The following is a 19965-nucleotide window of genomic DNA, read 5'->3' as shown; positions in this document are numbered from 1 at the left end:
CTGTAAATATAGACTTCAGTTACTAAATATAAGTTAGTACTTGGGTGCTCTGCACCGTATGTCAATCCTGTGGCAGGATCATGACTAAGGTTTCATTAGTAGAAATGGCATCTTTCAGGCTCAACCCAACTTCACCTGTCTCACTTGGTTAAGATATATTATTCACATATTTAGTCACTGCCAAAAAAAAAAAAAGTCCTATTTCATAGGTATGAGATTATAAAAATGTATATAGAAAGGTGGTCATTATACTTTTAGTTGCTTAGGGCATTATACTTAATGATGGTTTCACTACTTCCACATCAGAGAAATATTTAGGATGCACATGTATGATTATGATGTTAGTCGTATTACTTACTTTCTATAAAAGATGACTGCCATTATGAAAAATATTTTAAGCTCCTAGCATTTTTAAAAAGAATCAAAATATTGACTGTTTCTAATATATAATATATAAATGTTTAAAATTTTAATTGAGATATTTAATTATAGTAATTTACATATTCATTGGAAGCCACTGAATTTAAACAGCATTAAAGCATAGAAGATAAATTCAATGATGTCAATAAGTATTTAATAAAATGGCTATTTGACTTATATCGATTTTTACCAATTTAATAATCTAAATAAACAGGTACTCTAAGTTGATCACTTTAGCTTTTTCTAAAGATAAACATGCAGAAAATCACTTTTCCATGAATTTATGGTCTGGTTTGAACTATGTTAAGAGCTTTTCCCTAATTCATGTCGATTGACTGTTTGAATTGACATTTTCTAACCGTTTCATCTGTTTCATCTTTTGCACAACTGCAGAGCACGAATCTCAAAAGAGATTTCACATCTGTTCTCTGTTCTTTTGCTGGTCTTGACTGCACCGAGATCACATCATGACAATCCTTGCCCTAAAATGTACATCAGGGATGTTGTTTCACTTGTAAAGTTTTATGTGAGCCACCCTTAGGTCACCCGGGTTTGCCTCGGCTAGTTATGTAAGAAGCCATAAGTCAGAGATTTAATCACCTCAAATTGTAAGGACAAATGACTGGTTCTAGTTTAACAGAAGTTGGTGACACCTACCTCTCTCTGTCTCTCAGTCCCTCAAAATGCAAAATGCAGTCTCATTTCCTTAAAATCTTCAATTGGGTCATTTTGGGGGCTATGTATTTCAATGTAGCGTCACTACTTACATCGTAAAACTTACTCCTAAATGGAAATATTTTTATAAACAGGTTGGCAACCCTACTAACAATTCAATTTAACTGCCATACCTTAAAAAAGTGTCACGTGAATTCAGGGCAGGGAAACAATCAAGATGCTCCAGAAAGCACTTGGGGATGGCTTTCATAATTAACATTTGAAAGCATGTCTCACACTTTCAGTTTAAAGCAGTGCTTTGTCTGGTCGCTCCTCTTACCACGACAGCGTTCCAGTAAAATGTTTTCCATAGAATACTTTTCAGTACAAAGAAATAAATAATAAGACTAAATGAATTATTATATCTACATCCCTAGAAATCAAGCATTTCAAATAACATAGAGGCTACACTTAGACACACACCATGTGATTATTTTGACTGATGTTAGTCATCTAATAGTCCAAATAAACCCAACTCAGCCAAAAAACATACTAGTAAAACACCACAACCAACAACAAAACTTGTTCTTTTATTTGTTTTACTACAAAAGTTTTGCCTGACGCCAATCGTTGGCCTCCATGGAGACCTCAGAGGTTGTTCAAATTAAGGAATTCCGCATCAAAGCTGGGTGTCAAAGTGTACATTGTCATAATTAATTATAATTTAATAAAATTTTACTGCACACTAGGTTTTTTTTTCCTCTCTCTTTATTCATTTATCACATAGGTCCTTCCCTGGCTATTTGAATATAGGCTGCATTAACTGATTGAATCATTCCCATATTACAAATATATAATTTTTAACTGATTGAATCATTCCCATATTACAAATATATAATTTTTACGCCTTTCTCAGTTGTGCCACAATGAAGAGTTGTGGCACGTGGACACTCAGCTGCGGCATGCACGCGGGATCTAGTTCCCCGACCAGGGATCGGAAACCCGGGCCCCCTGCATTGATAGCATGGAGTCTTACCCACTGGACCACCTGGGAAGGCCCTAGATTTTTTTTTTTTTTTTTTTTTTGCGGTACGCAGGCCTCTCACTGTTGTGGCCTCTCCCGTTGCGGAGCACAGGCTCCGGACGCGCAGGCTCAGCGGCCATGGCTCACGGGCCCAGCCGCTCCGCGGCATGTGGGATCCTCCCGGACCGGGGCACGAACCCAGGTCCCCTGCATCGGCAGGCGGACTCTCAACCACTGCGCCACCAGGGAAGCCCCCTAGACATTTTTAAAGACATTATTTTTCTGAAATTTTCCTACCAATGGTTACTAAAATCTTAAAAATTCAACCTTTCTATAGTTTCAGCAACAGCCTTACCATTACAATATTTACAAAATCTTTCTAATATATCTAAAATGCTTATTTTTCTCTTGGGGGAATACACACATACACACAAAACATATGCATGTAAAAATTTAATGATTTTATAGATTATCTTAGAATTTCCTGAAATGATTTTATAAATATATATTTTGTTGAGAAAATTTTAATATAAATCACTCACACTTTTTAATTCTTTAAATGACAGTGAAAAAATCAACATAAACATTACTTCAATCCCAGGTGCTGCACCCATGCTGAATTTGGCTTTGCTTTACACATTTTAGCTAATTATGTAATAAGGATTTTAACTTCATTGATTTCATAAGGAGGTGTGATATTCAACATTTCATAGTGCATGTACACAATGAATTGGTGAAATTTGATCATTTTTGTATCCTAACTTTCCACTTGGAGTTTTAGATAGTTTCATTCCTTCTATTCTACACTATATTACTGCCACCCCGTGGAAGAGTTAATGAACTAAATAAAATTCCAGATGCCAAATCCACAGAGATTATTGCTATCCCCTTATTCTTCTGGTGTTTTTCACTTCTTTAAGTGTACCATTCTTCCTTAGCTATAATTCTGGGGAAAGGAAAAAATAAAGTGGTTCCTTGAAATAGGCACAATTTAGAAATTAAGGTAAATTACATTCTCAAAGATGTGTATTGTTAGAGTTCTTTTCTTATTAGTGTATTTACATGGTCTTACATAAAAACAAATAAAATAACTTGAAACACAATGTGCAGTCATACAAGCGAAATATTTCATCTGAAGTCTCCATTACGCAAATTATTACTTTAAATCAGGCCTTCATTAAAGCAAAGTTAACTTTACATTGATAATTACAATACGAGATCCATGTAACAAATACATACTGGAGACTTCTAAGTGAAATGTTCCTAGAAAATTTGCTAAATGATCCTGAACTGGTTGATTTTAGGCCATGTTTCAGAATGTTCGGCTCTGTGAGGGTCATATATGAAACATACACAGTTATAGATGGCTTTGAAAAATATTCTTCATAATGCTGGAGTCTAGGTCTCTAACAGAAATAATGTGCGAAGGTAGTATTGAATAAATGCTGGCTAGGGTTAAAACAGTTCCAAGATTGCACTACTGTATCTATTATAGTGCCTTATACAGAAATAGAAGTAAATATTAAATGAAAAAAAAATTAAATAGCTAAATGAGTGGTCTTAACGTTTTCCCAGAGGGACATAAGACAAACTTTGATATCATCTGACATATAAATCAGTTCATTATTATAATAGAGCCAAAACCGGACTGACAGACGTCTTGCATTTTATAATTTGGGTTGTTTCATATACTTACATCATGGTAAATTCATAATCTTTTTCTTTTATGTTACGCTGACTTGCTCAATGGAGATGAGCAAACTTTTTCAGGCAAATTAAAGTATGTATAATACGCTTAAACCATTTATGTGCTGTATTATTCCTAGAGAATGAAAATAACTCACAATTATTGACTCATGCTTATTTATATAAGAATATTCACAAAATAAATTGTAATTTGAGAATGCACTTAATAAAATTAAACTTAAAACAATTAAAAATCAGTCTCTATTATTAGTTTCAAATTTATATAATTCAGCCTTCATTTGGTTCAAAAATCATTTTTTCTCTGAACAGAACATTATAATTCCAAGATTGTAAATTTGACATGTCAAGCCTGACCTACTTGATCAGAGAAAACTTTTAATTAACAGCAAATTGGGTTATTGATTGGTTTCTTACAATACACCACTGACTTATCCTTCAGTTCTACACTTCCGCTACTCTGGTTTTTATTTTGTCTTGTTTGTTGAAGACTAAAATACTTGTCTTCAATTAAGATATTTCCAAAACCACAGGGTCAACCTATTTTTAAAAACCATAGGAATTTCTTGTTTCCCAGCAGAACCCAGTTACTGGAAACTGTCACCTCAACAATTATCAGTTACCCAGAGTTCAAGTTTAATTTACAATAGGCAAATCTCCAAGGAATAATGGAAATGAGACTATGAAGAAAGCAAGCCAATAAAACTAAAATAAAAACTTCAGCTATCGGCTCATGTTAGAAAAATGATGTCAGAAATGGGTTTTATTAATTTACTGTGCATACTAAAATTTTTGGCATGAAGCCTATAAAAATACTAGATTGGACTGAATATTTTAGGAGAAAATTCTACAGTGGTTTCCATAATTCACAAGTGTACCAGAATCCAGAGCGTTTAAAATAACCTACATCTCTAGTTGTATAGCATTATGAAATAAATAAAAGTGCCCAAATGCACCTTTCACACTTTATTTTATAAAGCCCAGTGATCTGAAAGGTTCTTACAAGCCTGCAAAGATCTGATGGCTTAGTTTAATCCATCTTAGCCTCTTAAGGCTGTAAGAAATATGTCCCTTAGCAGTAAAGCCTTGCTATCCGACCAGAAGGAAAGATCCTGGGTGGGCAAATGATGATTGGCATGGCCACAAGCCTGCCCTCAAGAGAGAGACACACACAACCAGACAGCGCATTCCACATGAGGTTATGAAATTTGGACTGCAGGTCATTTAAATGACTGACTTTGCCACTTAGCAGCTGTTTAACTTTCAACAAGTTCCTTAACGTCTCAAATTTTGGTTTTATTTCCAAAATGGGGATGATGTTGATGGTAATAAACATCTTTTGTCATATGGTATTACAATTGCGAATGAAGTAATACATGAAAATCTTTTGTATTATATGGAAAATAATAAGCACAATAAATATTATCTATGGTAATAAAGATGACCATGATGATAATGATGGCTACAATGTCTCCTACAGTCAAGCTATCAGAATTCAATGAGGTAACATTTTCCATTAGTGGGATACTAGCCTTTCGTGCCTTAAAAAGAACTTAAAATAACTTGAAGTAACACCTTCCCAAAGGAACAAATTTGGTTTGCTTTATTACATTTAGCAATAAACTCCAAAGAAAGGAGCCAATATTGTCTAAACACCATTGTGTCCATATAAGATATATCTACATGGAATTGCCCAGGGTCTGAGGAAGGCAAGAATCTCATAAGTGACCTTTGAATTAGTCTGAGTAAATCACACAAAGCAACTTTAAAAAAGGAAAAGCAAATGCAGTAGGTTTTGCCTACATGATCTTAAAGCACCAAGCACATCTCTTGCATGTGTGTACATAACATAGACACATGCCTCAGGATTATGTTGGTGTTTAAAATTTTTAACAATTATAATGAATCACCCTTGCATTACCAGATTATAAGGAAGTAATTTGGGTTTCCCTTCCCTCTGCATACATTTATAGTACTTGACACAGGAGGAATAAGCTGTGGACGCATTTCATTTCCAAGCAGTTATAGGTCTGCAAAGACTATTGTCAGCAGAGGCCAGGAAATAAGCAATATACTGATTTATTTCAGGTGTTCTTCTTGGGTAATGCTAAATACTTTACTGACACTAATTATGAGAATACTCGTGAAAAACTATGTGTTGGACTGGTGAGGGTGAATGGAGAGGTGCCATCGATACAATCGTTTTTTATACAAACTTAAGCCCTCCCTACTTACTTATAAGATGACATAACCAAGAGTGGAACATAAATTTTACTCTACATTTCACTTATAAGGAAAAAATTGTTTTAAATTATTTGCTTTTAAAAGAGCAAAGCTATTGAGTTTTTTTTTAACATTTATGAATGTTTTATAGTTTACCTTCCAGCTTATTTATTGCATATTTATATTTATTTATGCTGGGCATCCTCAGTAAATATACTTAGCAACCGCTGTGCATCAAGCCCTTGCTAGCCTCTAAGGAGTCAATGGTAGGGTTACAAACTAACACAACCCCTACTTCATGGAGCTTTTAATAGAGGAGAGTTCAAGATAACAGGTGAATAAATACATAATTAAAATAATAAAAAATGGTAATATGGGAGAAAGAAAACAAAGAGGAAAGACGGTGCTGAAATAGAGAATGATAAAGAATGTGTGTGGGGAAAGGAGACCACACTAGAAAGACTGAGCAGAGATACATGGCAAGCAGAGTTCTCAATCTAAGGAGGCAGCCACAGAAAAAGCAGAAGAGAGTGCCTCTCCTGGTAGAATGATTTCACACAAACAAAAGGCAATGCCAATTTTAGGTGGCACAATTCTACCTAGAAATTATTTCGAGTGCATATTTTGCACTCTATGGCTTAAGTCTTACAATATATTTTGTGCTTAATGTAATACTTATTCTCATTTTTCATTGGATTTGTTTTAGCTACTAAATTAATGACTCTGTTTAATGTATGGAAGTAATATTACTCAGACCTGAAGAGAATGTACCTGATAATATTTTCCTTAGACAATGAATTATCAACATTAATTTTATTCTAAGACAGCAAATGTAAATAAATCTGTCACAGAGAAGGACACATACACACATGCACATGCACGCACACACATGCATTTTAAATTGATCATCTCTCTACTGGGCGAGTGTTACTTGTAATTATTGTTTACAGCTATACCATAAGTCCAGCATAAATAATATATTTGGTTTTTAGAACACAGGTACAGTTCCTAATCTAAAATCTTTTGGAAACTGTTTAAAGTGCCAAAATACACGAAATGAAACTTTTTAGAAGCAGTGTATTTGTTAAACAGTATTAAATATTCTACAAGTCTGAATGCCCTTCATTATCACATGTTTGAACATTCCTTCCAAAGGCTTCATTCTTTCCTGATGGAGAAGACAGGCAGAGACAATTGAGAAGGCAATGAATTATTTGCTATGAATTATTTTCCCTACCATCTGTTGAAAAAGTAATTGACAGTTTTCACTCTTATTGTATAAAACACATATGCAGATTCAGCCATTTGTGATTTGATTTAGATTTTTGTAGCCTATAAATTATTTCCTTTTTGGATCTGACAAAAAAATAGAAAAGACTGCTAATCATTTTTTAAAGAATTAAAAAAAATAATGCATCTATTGTCAGGCAATTAGAACTTTAGCTATGTATTCTTTTTTTTTTTTTTTTTTTTTTTGTGGTCCGCGGGCCTCTCATTGTTGTGGCCTCTCCCGTTGCGGAGCACAGGCTCCGGACGCGCAGGCTCAGTGGCCATGCATGGCTCACGGGCCCAGCCGCTCCGCGGCATGTGGGATCTTCCCGGACCGGGGCACGAACCTGCGTCCCCCGCATCGGCAGGCGGACTCCCAACCACTGCGCCACCAGGGAAGCCCCTGTGCATTCTTTATTTTAAAAATTATTCCACATCTATCATATGCTTTTTTCCCATTTGTTCTTCTCTTTCGATTTACTAGTTATTTTGAAATTTTCATTTTATAGATTTTGAATGCCTTTTTATTTTTGATTAATTCTGAGAATTAACCTAAGAGTCCGAGAACTATTTTCTAGCTGGCTAGACAATCTTAAGTGTGTACTGCTAACCAAAATCCCTTTGCTATTATACAGAAAATCAAATACCTTTAATTTTCCTAGGTCTGGGAATTATCTTTCAACTCTATGTCTGGTTTTACTTTCCTTTACTCATTTGTTTGCACTCTATGATAAGTTCATTTTGGTTTTGGCACCATTTTTAAGGAAGTCTCGTACACATGGGTGAGCCCTAAGGAATGGCATAGTTGCAGGTAAAGATTAGAAAGCGAATGCATTTTAATGTGGAACAGCTGTGTGAGGAGGTTACCATGGACTCAGTTTTAAATTGTACCTATCTATAATCAGGTAGATTAATTCCCAAGAGTAATACATTTCAAAAGAACCCAAACATTTTGTTCTAATTCTTAAACCTTTTGGCCTCATTAAATTGTGCTGTTTATCTGCAGCCTCATTCATCAGCTCTCTGGATGTACCTCATCACACCTACCTGGGTTGCTCTGAATGATTTCTAATGTCATCTGGATGAAAAATGACTTTAAATGAATCATTCAGCAGCCACATTAATGTCAAGCAAGAGGCTTGGGGAGAAAGTAGGATTCAAAGAGTAGTTTTCAGATTTTTTTTTCTTTAAAAGCTCTCCAAACTTTGTGACTTTGTAATTTTGATATTTTTAAGCTACAAGTGAACTTCTATTTTGAAGAGCATGCTTTAAAATAAAGTTATAATCAAACATAGGATTTTTAAAAGTATTGAAAGTTTTTATTTTACTAACTCTATCAAATTCAGTTTTATACATCAGCCATTTGAAAGTGGCTAGTGAAGTTCTGAGTTGATATGAATTTTGCAGATAAAGAATTGGTCTGTCATACCCATACCCATCCTTAGATGACAAAGATAGACAATGATCTTCCATATCAGTGTCTGTGGCAGCAAATCTCTCAGACTGGGTGGATGAATGGAAGGTATAGAGAAGTCTGAATAAGGAGGGAAAGTTAGAAAGGGTTTGACAATTCACCCAGAACCGTTTGAAGCCATGTTTGAAGATGGTGGAAAAAACCTCTCTTATACATATACACACTGTTTTTAGTAGGTACATTTACACACTATTTGCACACATACACCCTTGGCATAAACAATTAACTATGTAAATGTTGTCTTGACAAAGTACAAATAGACTCAAAAATATAAGTGAATTAAAAGTGGTTGTCTGCCATCATCTATTTTCACTGTTAGTGGACACAGAACACACAAATACCAAGAGACAAATTTTGTGTTTAATGTGGTTTTCCCACATTAGGAAATTTGAAAAGCCATTAAACTTGAAGTAAAGTGCATATGAAATGTGGTACAACAATGTTTCCAGAAATATAATTCCTACTTGTCCAATTCAGATATCTGTGCTCTGTATCTCTCTCAATCCCTCCTCTTTCAAGGGTCTCCATCAATTACCCTTTCTCTGTTTTGTAACTATAAGATTTCTTGTCTGGGTATCCCTTTACTAACCTTAACATATAATAATGACTTGACTCTTCCACCTTTAAAAAAACAAAATGTATGCATGCACATATGTGTGTGTGTGCACAGCTTCACCCAGAATTGACTGTCTTATTTTTTTCCTAGTATTTCTTACCAAATTTGCGAAGATTTTAGAAAAATTAGTTTATGTTCAGATTTCTACTTCCTCATGCCTTAAGCACTTCTCAACTACCTGTCGGAATTTACTCACTGAACTTTACATAAGAGAGCTAAAGCCAAAGTTACACACATGGTCCCTTGTTCCTGGAGATACAATGGACAGAAGGAATGTCCATTTAAAACAGTTATAAATATGTGTGCATGTATCTGTATACGTAAGTACGTATACATGTATGAGTGTGTAATCACAGAACTTTGCTACACCACTGAAATTAGACTCACATAAAAAATGTAGTACCTAACTCCAAGGTCATCTTAACTTTTCTTAGCTAATCATACATTTCTTTTAAAATCACAGAAAAAGCACTGACTACTTAATTTTCAAAGTTGCTTTGGAATTCACAAAAATTGTATGTCCTTAGGAGAAGTGTGTGTCCTTAAAGCACAGCAACATTCATAGGCTAACAGCAGGATTGTTGAGTAAGATTAGATTCATTGGTTTTACAAAAATGAATTCAATATGAATAATTTCTTATGTGGTTTAGCATGTTGCAAAATGCCTTTGTTTAAAACGTGGAGTTCCTATAAAAGGTGAAGGGGATGAGAAGCAGTGTTTCAAGATAATAATATTTAGACTGGACATTTTTAGGATATATACATAGAAAAATGATTTTCAACTAGCTAATGCTTCATATATTCAATCAACTGAACAATTTGTGAAAACAGAGGATAGAATACAATTGTTTTCCTTATGGCATAAAACCTCTCATATTTTCAAAAAAGGAAAAAAATAAACTTATGATATACCTCCAAGACATATTATTGTGTTAATTCTATATACAAACAGAGTTCGGGGAGAGAAAGGAAAAAAGTTTAGATGAAAATTTCTTCTCTTTTTATACATTTAAATTCTTTTATTTAAACCTGTTAAAGTTTTTCTTTACTCTTTGAAATCAGAATATCTTAGGCACAAATTATGATATAGAGTGTAACATTCGTTGCCATATTTGTTTAAGAAACTCTTCCTTTTTGAAGAAAAATATACAGAGGTGAATGATATTCCTGCTGGTTGGTTCAGACGATATCAAAATTAAAGAAAAGATTTATCTAAACTTATATTCATTAAAAAATGAAAAGTAGTGGGGCTTGCATTTATATACCTCTATCACAAAATAATAAAATATACTTGAAATTATGACTATAAGATGCTAAGAAGTCTCTTCCAAATTATCAGTGTATGACTAATTAGTAGAATATTGAGATAAATGTATTATATTAATAGAGTTCAATTTGGGCTAAATTTATTTTATTACATTTGAGTTCTTCAAAACATGGTAATGTTACATTATTGAGAATATTTAAATAAGCGAAATAGTCCTTACTCCAGGTTATGTTTTATAATTATGAATTTGATCTATGACAGAAATCATGCTTCCAACTTTTGTTAGACATACTCAAGTTACTTATTGCCATGTATTGAGAACTATCTCTGAATCTGCGCTCTCTGCAGGATGCTGAGAGTTCAAAGTTAAACAATACAAAGGCCCAGTCTCGTAGGACTTTGTCATCTAGAGAGGGAACAGAGAAGAGATTTTGTGGGTAGAATACAATGTGAGGGAGGCGTAGGGCTGAATACACTGTGCTATACGGGATCAGAGCACGAGCCTGAAGTGGGAGGAAAGTGTCAGGAACATCCTTCAGGGGGTGAGGATTGCCCAGGATTCTGAACAATGAGTAGCAGTTACTAAATAAAGTAAGTAATGCACACTACATCTTAGATTAATACATCTGTATCTTCCCATTACTTTTCATTCTACTGATTTTTTTTTTTTTTTTTTTTTTTTTGCGGTACGTGGGCCTCTCACTGCTGCGGCCTCTCCCGCTGCGGAGCACAGGCTCCGGACGCGCAGGCTCAGTGGCCATGGCTCACGGGCCCAGCCGCTCCGCGGCATGTGGGATCCTCCCGGACCGGGGCACGAACCCGTGTCCCCTGCATCGGCAGGCGGATTCTCAACCACTGCGCCACCAGGGAAGCCCTCTACTGGTGTTTTTGAACCAAATATTCACAAAATCAAGTTACCATTTGAAAATATTCATAGTCTATTAACAGTTCAGTCCATTTATCAACTTTTTCAAAAGGAATGGCTCTTCTGCATAATCAAAGTCACCAGGTGTTTTAAAAAAACTTAACCCTTGCATTAAACTTATGCCATATGACATTATACTTTAATAGCATATGCAATATCAAAGAGTTGAGTATTAAACAGTTGTGTGAATAATCTGAAGTTATATGTATTGGGTTGGCTAAAAAGGTCACTCAGTTAATGAATATGTTGTTCAATAAAGTTCCTAGTGAAAATGAAAAATGTGTCTTTTATTTTTATTTAAAACTGAACAAACTTTTTGGCCAATCCAATATGTCTATGTTTTCAACTCCAATCGTTTTTAAAGTACCTAAGGGTGTTTCAGAGTGTCCCAGATTTTTTCATCAATACTCTACCCCATTATTCACAATATTTTGCCTGCCAAAATATATAACTTACGTATATTTACCTAAATGTATTAATATACATTGTTTTCTCTTTTTAATTCCTCACACATGTAAAACAATTCATTAGAGTTAATGACAAGTCACACCTCTCAAAATGGTAAAAATTTCAATTAAAAGCCAAGTAAAAAACAATAATAATAAAAATTAAAAAGCCAAGTAAATTGGCATTTTACCCTTAAAAGTCCCCTTGTGAAACATACAATTTCTGTTGAAATTTTGGAAACACAAGATATAGGTTATAATTTTTCATTACTTATTTATGGATCCTTAGCATTTTAAGAAACCAAGTTGAAAATCATTGTTCTTTTATAAAATATGGAGAGTCAGTCAGAAAACTGAAATAAGCTGATAGTAGCAGTGCTAGAAAAAATAGTTACATTTGATATTTTCCACACTATCAGTAGGTTCAGCTACATGGGTGAACTTTCAAAACAGGTCTTTCTACTATACTTTCCTCTGCAGTAGAACAAACAAAGAAACAAATATACTCCTATATAGGCTTCTATAAGTTCAAATTATTTTACTAATGAATTCGTCATAAGGAACTTATGAATCTCACAGAAGATATCTAACATTTAATTCTGTGATTAGCTTATAATCCATCTGTATGACTTTATAATCAGCACACTAATGTTTTAACCAAAAATGTCTTCCCTCACCACCCCCACCACTCTCTCTTTAAAAACCACCTAAATTACTATTAAATTTAAAACAATGGAAAATTACACTCACTTTTTTGTCTTTGTTGTATTTGGTAAATATCTCCTGAGCTCTCTCTTCTCCTCCGTCCGTGAACAACATGATAATCTTATTGCAGTTGGCTCTAGACACATTATACTGTTAAAAAAAGGTATATCATTCATAATAAAAGGTAGGGAGTATAAAAGCAATATGGAAAGAGCATGCACAGGTTGCAAGTAGTGACTGAAGTATCTGCTCAATAAGTCAATTCTAAGAACCAGTTCCTGGATCAAGCCAGGCCTACGCATCCCTACACAGGGGCTCTGCCTCATTCCCAACACCCACTGGGTCTCCCTTCCTTCAGGCTTCTGATCAAATGTCACCTTACCAGTGAGGACTTTCCTGACAACTTTCCCCTCCCAGGCTGTATTTTTATCCATAGCATTTCACATTTGTTTACATGTAGTATATATTTTATTTGTCTTTTTATTATTGGCTTCTCCCAATAGAATGAATGTTAAATGCCAAAAGGGCATAAACTTGTGTCGTTTTTGTCCAGTGTTGTTTCCTTGCCTAGATGAATGCCTAGCACATAATAACCTCTCAGTGGTTAATTAATAAATGGGTTTTAAATTAATTAATGGCCATGATGTCAATTTTATACCCCTATAATTTACATAAGAAACAAAGAAATAATATTAATGAAATGTGCATAACTTTTCACATATATTTTCAATCTATTCACAAACTTTTGTTCCTCTCTTCCCTCCTTCATCTTACTTTATTCACTTTACATTTCTGAAATTGCAGTGTTGATCCCTAATGCCCAGTGCTCTTTCATATCTTTGTAAATGTCGACAGCTACTTCTAGAATATTCTATCTGCTCGCAAGCAGCCACACATAGTCTAATCCTGAAAGACTCAATTCCAGTGGTAAATCCTTTCTTACACTTTCTTTAAGGTCCCCATAGAGTTGGATTTAGGTAAACAATGGATTAGCATCAAAGGGCCATGAAAATGCACAATTAATTAAGAAAGCTGTATTTCTTTGAGGTCTGAAATTATAATCTCAGCCTTTCTACTGTTGTGAAATGTGTTTGTGAAAGTGCTGAGAACAAAAGATTCGCACTAGAATGCTCAGCTTCTTTGAAAATGTCAACCTTCTAGTTCAGCAATATTCAAAGGAGACACAATGTGAGCCTAATTTGTAATTTTAACCCTCTAATGGCCACATTAAAGAAAGTAAAAAGAAATATCTGAAATTCTAATAACATATTTAACTCAGTCGTTTAAAAATGTTATCAATTCAACATCAAATCAATATAAAAGTTATTCAGATAATATACTTTTTTTTCTTTCATAGTAAGTACTAAAATTTCAGTGTGCACTTGTAACACATATCAGTTCAGACCAGGCACACTTCAAGTGCGCAACACCTCCTGTGATCACGGTCATCACACTGGACAGCACAGTCTTGGTCTTTAAGTGACTAATACATTTTTTAAAAAAATCACTAATTCTTCTATAGTATTTAAGCTTATTGAAGGTCCCTATTCCTATTTGTCAAAAAAGGTAAATCCCATTTCCTGTGGAAAAGTTAATGAAGACAACATTTTGCTGTACTGATGAAAAGATCCTGTTTCATATATTCTTACCCCGTTGACTAGGCCATTAGACCATGGGGAGTTAAGGCTTTGAACAAAGCATTGTGAAAATCTAAGTATTAACTAATACAATTTATCACATTCAAGCACCATTCTTATTTTTGAAGATAATTATCTGAAAATTTGAACATACAAAAATTTACATATTTTGTCATCAAAATAATTTTGTGAAAGGTGTTGAAGTCCCTTAAACTAAAATTAGTTTCTCTGATGACTTGTGTTTTCTAATTGTGTATGTAAAATGGGCAAAATAATATTCATCTAAAGGACTGTCTCAGAAAAGTGACAAAGCAACTAAAGTTTTTAGAACAAAACTTGGTTTCATTTTTTTGAAGAAATCGAGGTATTATTATTATTATTATCACTAAATACAAGTATCAAAGTTACTTTTAGCACATTGAATCTTGCTGATCATTCGTAAGACACCCACAAAAAGAGGAACACAGAAATGTTGTGTTTTTCAACATCATTTTTCCTCAGGACTTGTGGGAAAGCAGAGTCTATCTCATCAATTTTTCATTGGGTTTGCAGCTATCTAAAGAATCACACAGTGACAACAAGTATACGTAACTGGCTTGGAAGGAATTAAGCAAAGGAAAGAAATTGATTATGTCAATAAAAATACAACAGCTAGGGTTGGTAATTTATGTTAATATGGTATTTCATGACACACTGTTTTATCTCTGTGTGGCCAGTATGTAGCACAGCATCTATCATATGCACTCAATAAAATTTTTTTGGAAAAATGCATCTCAATATATTTGTCAGTATTTTATGAAATGTTAACTGAAGACTAATTCAAATCTTAACGTCTAATTCTGTTTGACACTTGATTCGGTGATCTTAAGGGTAAACCTTGCCGGGACAAACAAAAGAGAAGGAATGGCATTGCATGATGAGAAAAAGAGTAGCAGTATCTGAAAGAGGTAACAGAACATGCTTCAGCTCAATAAGGCAAGCCATGGCATTTGGGAAAATTATTTTTAAATGAAGAATTGCAATATCTAAGGGACATGTGGAAAGCAAAACACATAAGGTTTACTACTGAGGACATATTAAAAATCATTTACAACTTTGGTAAAGGCAGTGGGAGAGGCCAATAGGAGTTAGATCATATTTTCTCAGCAAATGATAATGAATGTGGGAGTTAACATGGCCCCTCTACATGACTGCCTCTGAAATAGTACATTAGGCTTGAGACTCCTCCTCGTCATTTCACAATGGAAACCTGAATAGGAGGGAATGAGTGAGGCCAGTTAACAACACTAAGAGGAATAATTAAAATGCCAAGATCTAGAAAACTTGATTATTGACTCAAGAGAAAAAGGTTAATATAAAAACCTTTCACATTCCTTTACTACAGAAAGAATATATCCCACTCTAATGATCAATTACGCTTGAATTTCAAAGTTTTGAGTTTTCATTTTTTTATTAATAAACATACATTATTTAATAATCACATGCATTTTACCAAAGATAATTTCCCCTGAAAACTGCAGTGTGGAACTTCTTTGCTTTACTAACCCCTTACTTGCTTATCTAATGGTATCTAAAAAAAAATCACTACCTCAAACTCCAAATAATTGAAAATTCTACTCTCACATTCCCTCTTTGTAGACTCCTATGCCACCATCCACCTAGTTTTCCAGTTCAGAGAACTTGGAATCACCCCCTCCCCCTCCCAGCAACCCCTCCTACCCACCCAATAAGGTCACTCGCCTTAACATCTGTGCCCGTCTAGTCCAACACCAGGATTTCTACAATAGCTTCTTAACGTAGAACATTCGTCAGACCATGTCATTCTCCTACCACAAACTTTTCATTTGCTCTACACACTTCATTTAAATACAGCTCATGGTCTTTCCATTTCCATCACGTCTCCCCTACTGCTTATGGCTCAGCCATACCGATCCACCTGCAATTCTTTCAATGTGCATGACACCCCATGCTTCTGTGCCTTTGTCAATGCTGTTCATTTTATCTCTCTCACCACCTACCTAGATTCTACTCATTCTTCAAAATCCTGTTTTCAAGGAAGTGCAACAATTTTCTGACCTCCTTTGGGTAAGTTGAGCCCCATTCCCCAAGCTGCTCCAAGCAAACACACTGTGAATACCCTGTAACAGCACTAACACATGATATGAGAAATGATGATTTAGCATGTTATGCTTGACCTTCTTGAGAGCAAATGGTTTTGTTTATGTCTGGAATTTCAGCAATAGCACTGTGACATGATAAATTGTGAGGCACTCAATAAATATTGGCTGAATGAACAAATCAACGAGTCATCACCCAATCAGAGATCTTGAAAACTGTTTAGAAGATTTACTTTGGGAACAACGAAATCAAGTTTGCAGAAAAGACCAAATATAAGGGCTTATTTAGTGACTCAGCAAATATGATAGGAATTATGTGCTGATTCTGTCCCAGCCACATGCTAGTTATTAATTAATTATAACACCAACTCAAACAGCCTACAGTCTCATGTGCTTTTCTATGTGGTTTGCTATGTCCACGGATTCTGTGGACATTCTTTACACAACCCCAGTTAGGAAACCAAGGCAGAGAGATGTTAGGTCCATACTCGGAACTATTGCAATAATGTTGTTTCAGAAGCGATTGCAATAATGTTGTTTCAGAAGCGATACAAACCTGAATGATAGTTCCTGCTTTCAAATAGTTCAAATGAAACAGACAACATGGCCATTTGAAAATACTAGGCCACAGTGTGAGATTCATGTTATAATGTTGTTATGATATGGGACAGGGAGTAGGTGTGCCAGAGTTTAAAAGCCTAACTATAGACATTGATGATTCATTCAAGGGAATTTTCTCTTTGGAAGGGATTTCTGCTCTTCCTGTCTACCTTGATGTTAACTATTTGGACCTTTCTGTATATTTAGGAAAAACCTGAAGACTCAAACTAGATGTTTAAAACTGAAATATTTCCAGAAACCATTTGATGATTGAGAGCACAAGTTTCCAAATAAATACAGTACTAATTGAGATAAGACAAAAGAGATGATATTCTAAATGTGCCAACTAAGTTTCCAGTGCTTCTTCAAAATTAAATTAAATAATTACCTTACAAATGTATTTTTATAAACATAGTTTGAAAAAAGAGGGTAGAAGAAAAGATCTAAAAGAAAAAGAAAATCTACATTTTGTATACCTTCTGAATTTTGGATTTAAAAACTTTTTAAAAGTTCAAACATTTCTACTGCCTAGACGCATCTGCTTTCCAAATGAATGAAAAACAGAACTGTTATCTAATCCTACAGAGCTGTAGCTACCAGGATATTGAAATTCAGATCCTACAATTCAATAATAAAAGATAAAAGGGGGTAGTATTAATACTTACATTAAGCAGCTGTTCAAAAGCAAAACTAAAGCCCTTCTTATAATCTGTGATTCCTTTCGCTGTGATATTATTCACTGCATCTTTCAGCACTTTCTTATTTCTTACATTTGCTTGGACGAGGTGCTGAAAACAGCTTACATCCTGGGCATTGCTGTTGAACTGCAAAAGATAAAAAGGTAAATGTATAAACCAACATTAAAATCAATCATGTAATTTGTACTGAATTTGTGTTATACTTCTCAATCCTTCTGCATTGCTTTCTCTTTCAAAAAGAAAAGTGAGTAGATTGGTAACAGAAGTGCAGTAAAGATCAAACAGTAATTTTCATCCACGCTCCAACCCCTACTGTATTAGCCTGTCGCTTATTGACACTTTCCTGAACCTAGCTTGGTTTCCCTGATTATAAATTTGGGATTTGAGTTATGTGAGGTCCCTCCTAGCTCTCAAATTTTATGAGCATTTAGATTACAAAAAAAAAAAAAAAAACCCACAAAACTCTCAACAAACAATGAAATATATGCAGAATGCAGAAATGATATGATGATGCCTGCACAGAATACAGGGAGAAACAGCATTTTACTTGCCTCTCATGAGGAAACGCTAAATGAAAAAGTGGTACACAGAATGACAGGAACAGACGTTTAGTAAATTTGAAATTTGATGGTAGTCTTTCCATGGGGGTTAAAACAGGAGAGTAATCTGAAATACTCAAGAACAACGAGTGGCCTTTCAGAACTATCGCTCTAGAAGTTATATAGGGAATGCAGTGGAATCACAGAGGCAAGAGAAAGAGGTAAGCAGGTCATGGCAGAGTTACTGCTGTGAGTGATAAGGGCCTGAACAACAAAGAGTCTGTAGGAGGAGAAAACAAATTCCAATAATATCTGCTCCAACTGAAAATTTAAGATTGATTATCAAAGTAATTTCAGCAACCGTATAAAAAGTATTCACACAGTTCACTGGATATTTCCAAAAAGATAAGAATAGGACTCCAGCAAGAAGATCAGGGCGCTAAAATGAACAGGATCGTCCTATCATTTATTAACTCTGCTATGTGTACAAGCCCCTTAGGCTCCTGGGGCCTAGACTGTCACATCTGCAAAATGAGAATGATAATAAAAACATACTTGCTAAAAGGAAAGGGGCTGGCCAGATCAAATGTTGAAGATATTATCAGATCAGAAGCACACAATGATTTTAATAGGTGGATGACAAGCCAAAATATATTTTTACATAAGTGATTATCTATTCTCATAAGTATAATGCATCATTCTTTTTTCTCTGAAGATCCCTGAAGCCTAGGGAAAAGGTACACTGTACAATTCATCAATCCATTAAGCAAATATTCATTGGCAGCCTGTTATATGTCCAGAGTTGTGGCAGGTGAGAGCTCTGTGCCTTCAGACATGAGGTAAATTATGCAAACACACATATATATGTATGTAAGCACTTATACGTGTTTACTTTGTGCTGCATTGACTATTTGCTCTACAAATATTAATCATTTCCTCTTTGAAAATGCATTGCAAGTAAGTAGTATTATTATCCATGAGAAACCTTAAGCATAGTTAAATGACTTGTCCATAGTCACGTAACAAATAAGTCATAGACAGTCAGGATTCAGACTAGCACTGTAGCAAGAGTCTGGGATTTTAACTACTCCCGCAGTGCCTCTCAATATACTACAATAAATCATGATGAGTTATGTAAAGCAATATAATCCTAATCTCTAAGAGATAATATCTGGAGAATGGGCTCTGATTCGGACTGTAAGTAGTTGGGGGGAAAATTCCCTAAGAAATGGCATTTCCTGTGATTCCACAGAAATGTTTCCTTGAAGACTACAGAGGAAGAACATTCCAGGCAGATAGAACAACACGTAAAAAGGCCCTGATGTGACAAAAAGAAAAGAAGCCTCTTAGGGAAACATAAAGATGGAGAGTTTAGGGCTTCCCTGGTGGCGCAGTGGTTGAGAATCCGCCTGCTGATGCAGGGGACACGGGTTCGTGCCTCGGTCCGGGAAGATCCCACATACCGCGGAGCAGCTGGGTCCGTTAGCCATGGCCGCTGAGCCTGTGCATCCGGAGCCTGTGCTCCGCAACGGGAGAGGCCACAACAGTGAGAGGCCCGCGTACCACAAAAAAAAAAAAAAAAAAAAAAAAAGATGGAGAGTTTAGCTCAGTTTCATATGAGGACTAATGACATGAAATGAGCTCAGG

General features: G+C 35.0%; 1 protein-coding gene across 13 annotated transcripts in view; it reads right to left on the bottom strand.

The window, feature by feature from the left end:
* CACNA2D1 (calcium voltage-gated channel auxiliary subunit alpha2delta 1) overlaps positions 1–19965 on the bottom strand; it is a 505873-nt gene that overhangs the window by 73607 nt on the left and 412301 nt on the right. For all 13 annotated transcript variants that reach the window (XM_067042722.1, XM_067042717.1, XM_067042716.1 and 10 more), the window contains 2 exons: positions 17747–17905; positions 12773–12877 (listed from right to left, as the gene is read on the bottom strand). In XM_067042722.1, the coding sequence (XP_066898823.1) occupies positions 12773–12877; positions 17747–17905 (264 nt within the window). The remainder of the gene's footprint in view (positions 1–12772; positions 12878–17746; positions 17906–19965) is intronic.

This window comes from Kogia breviceps, chromosome 9 (assembly GCF_026419965.1).
Source record: "Kogia breviceps isolate mKogBre1 chromosome 9, mKogBre1 haplotype 1, whole genome shotgun sequence".
In the NCBI taxonomy this organism is placed as follows: Eukaryota; Metazoa; Chordata; class Mammalia; order Artiodactyla; family Physeteridae; genus Kogia; species Kogia breviceps.
The sequence above is the reverse complement of the archived record's forward strand: the minus strand, read 5'-3'. Positions and strand labels throughout refer to the sequence as shown.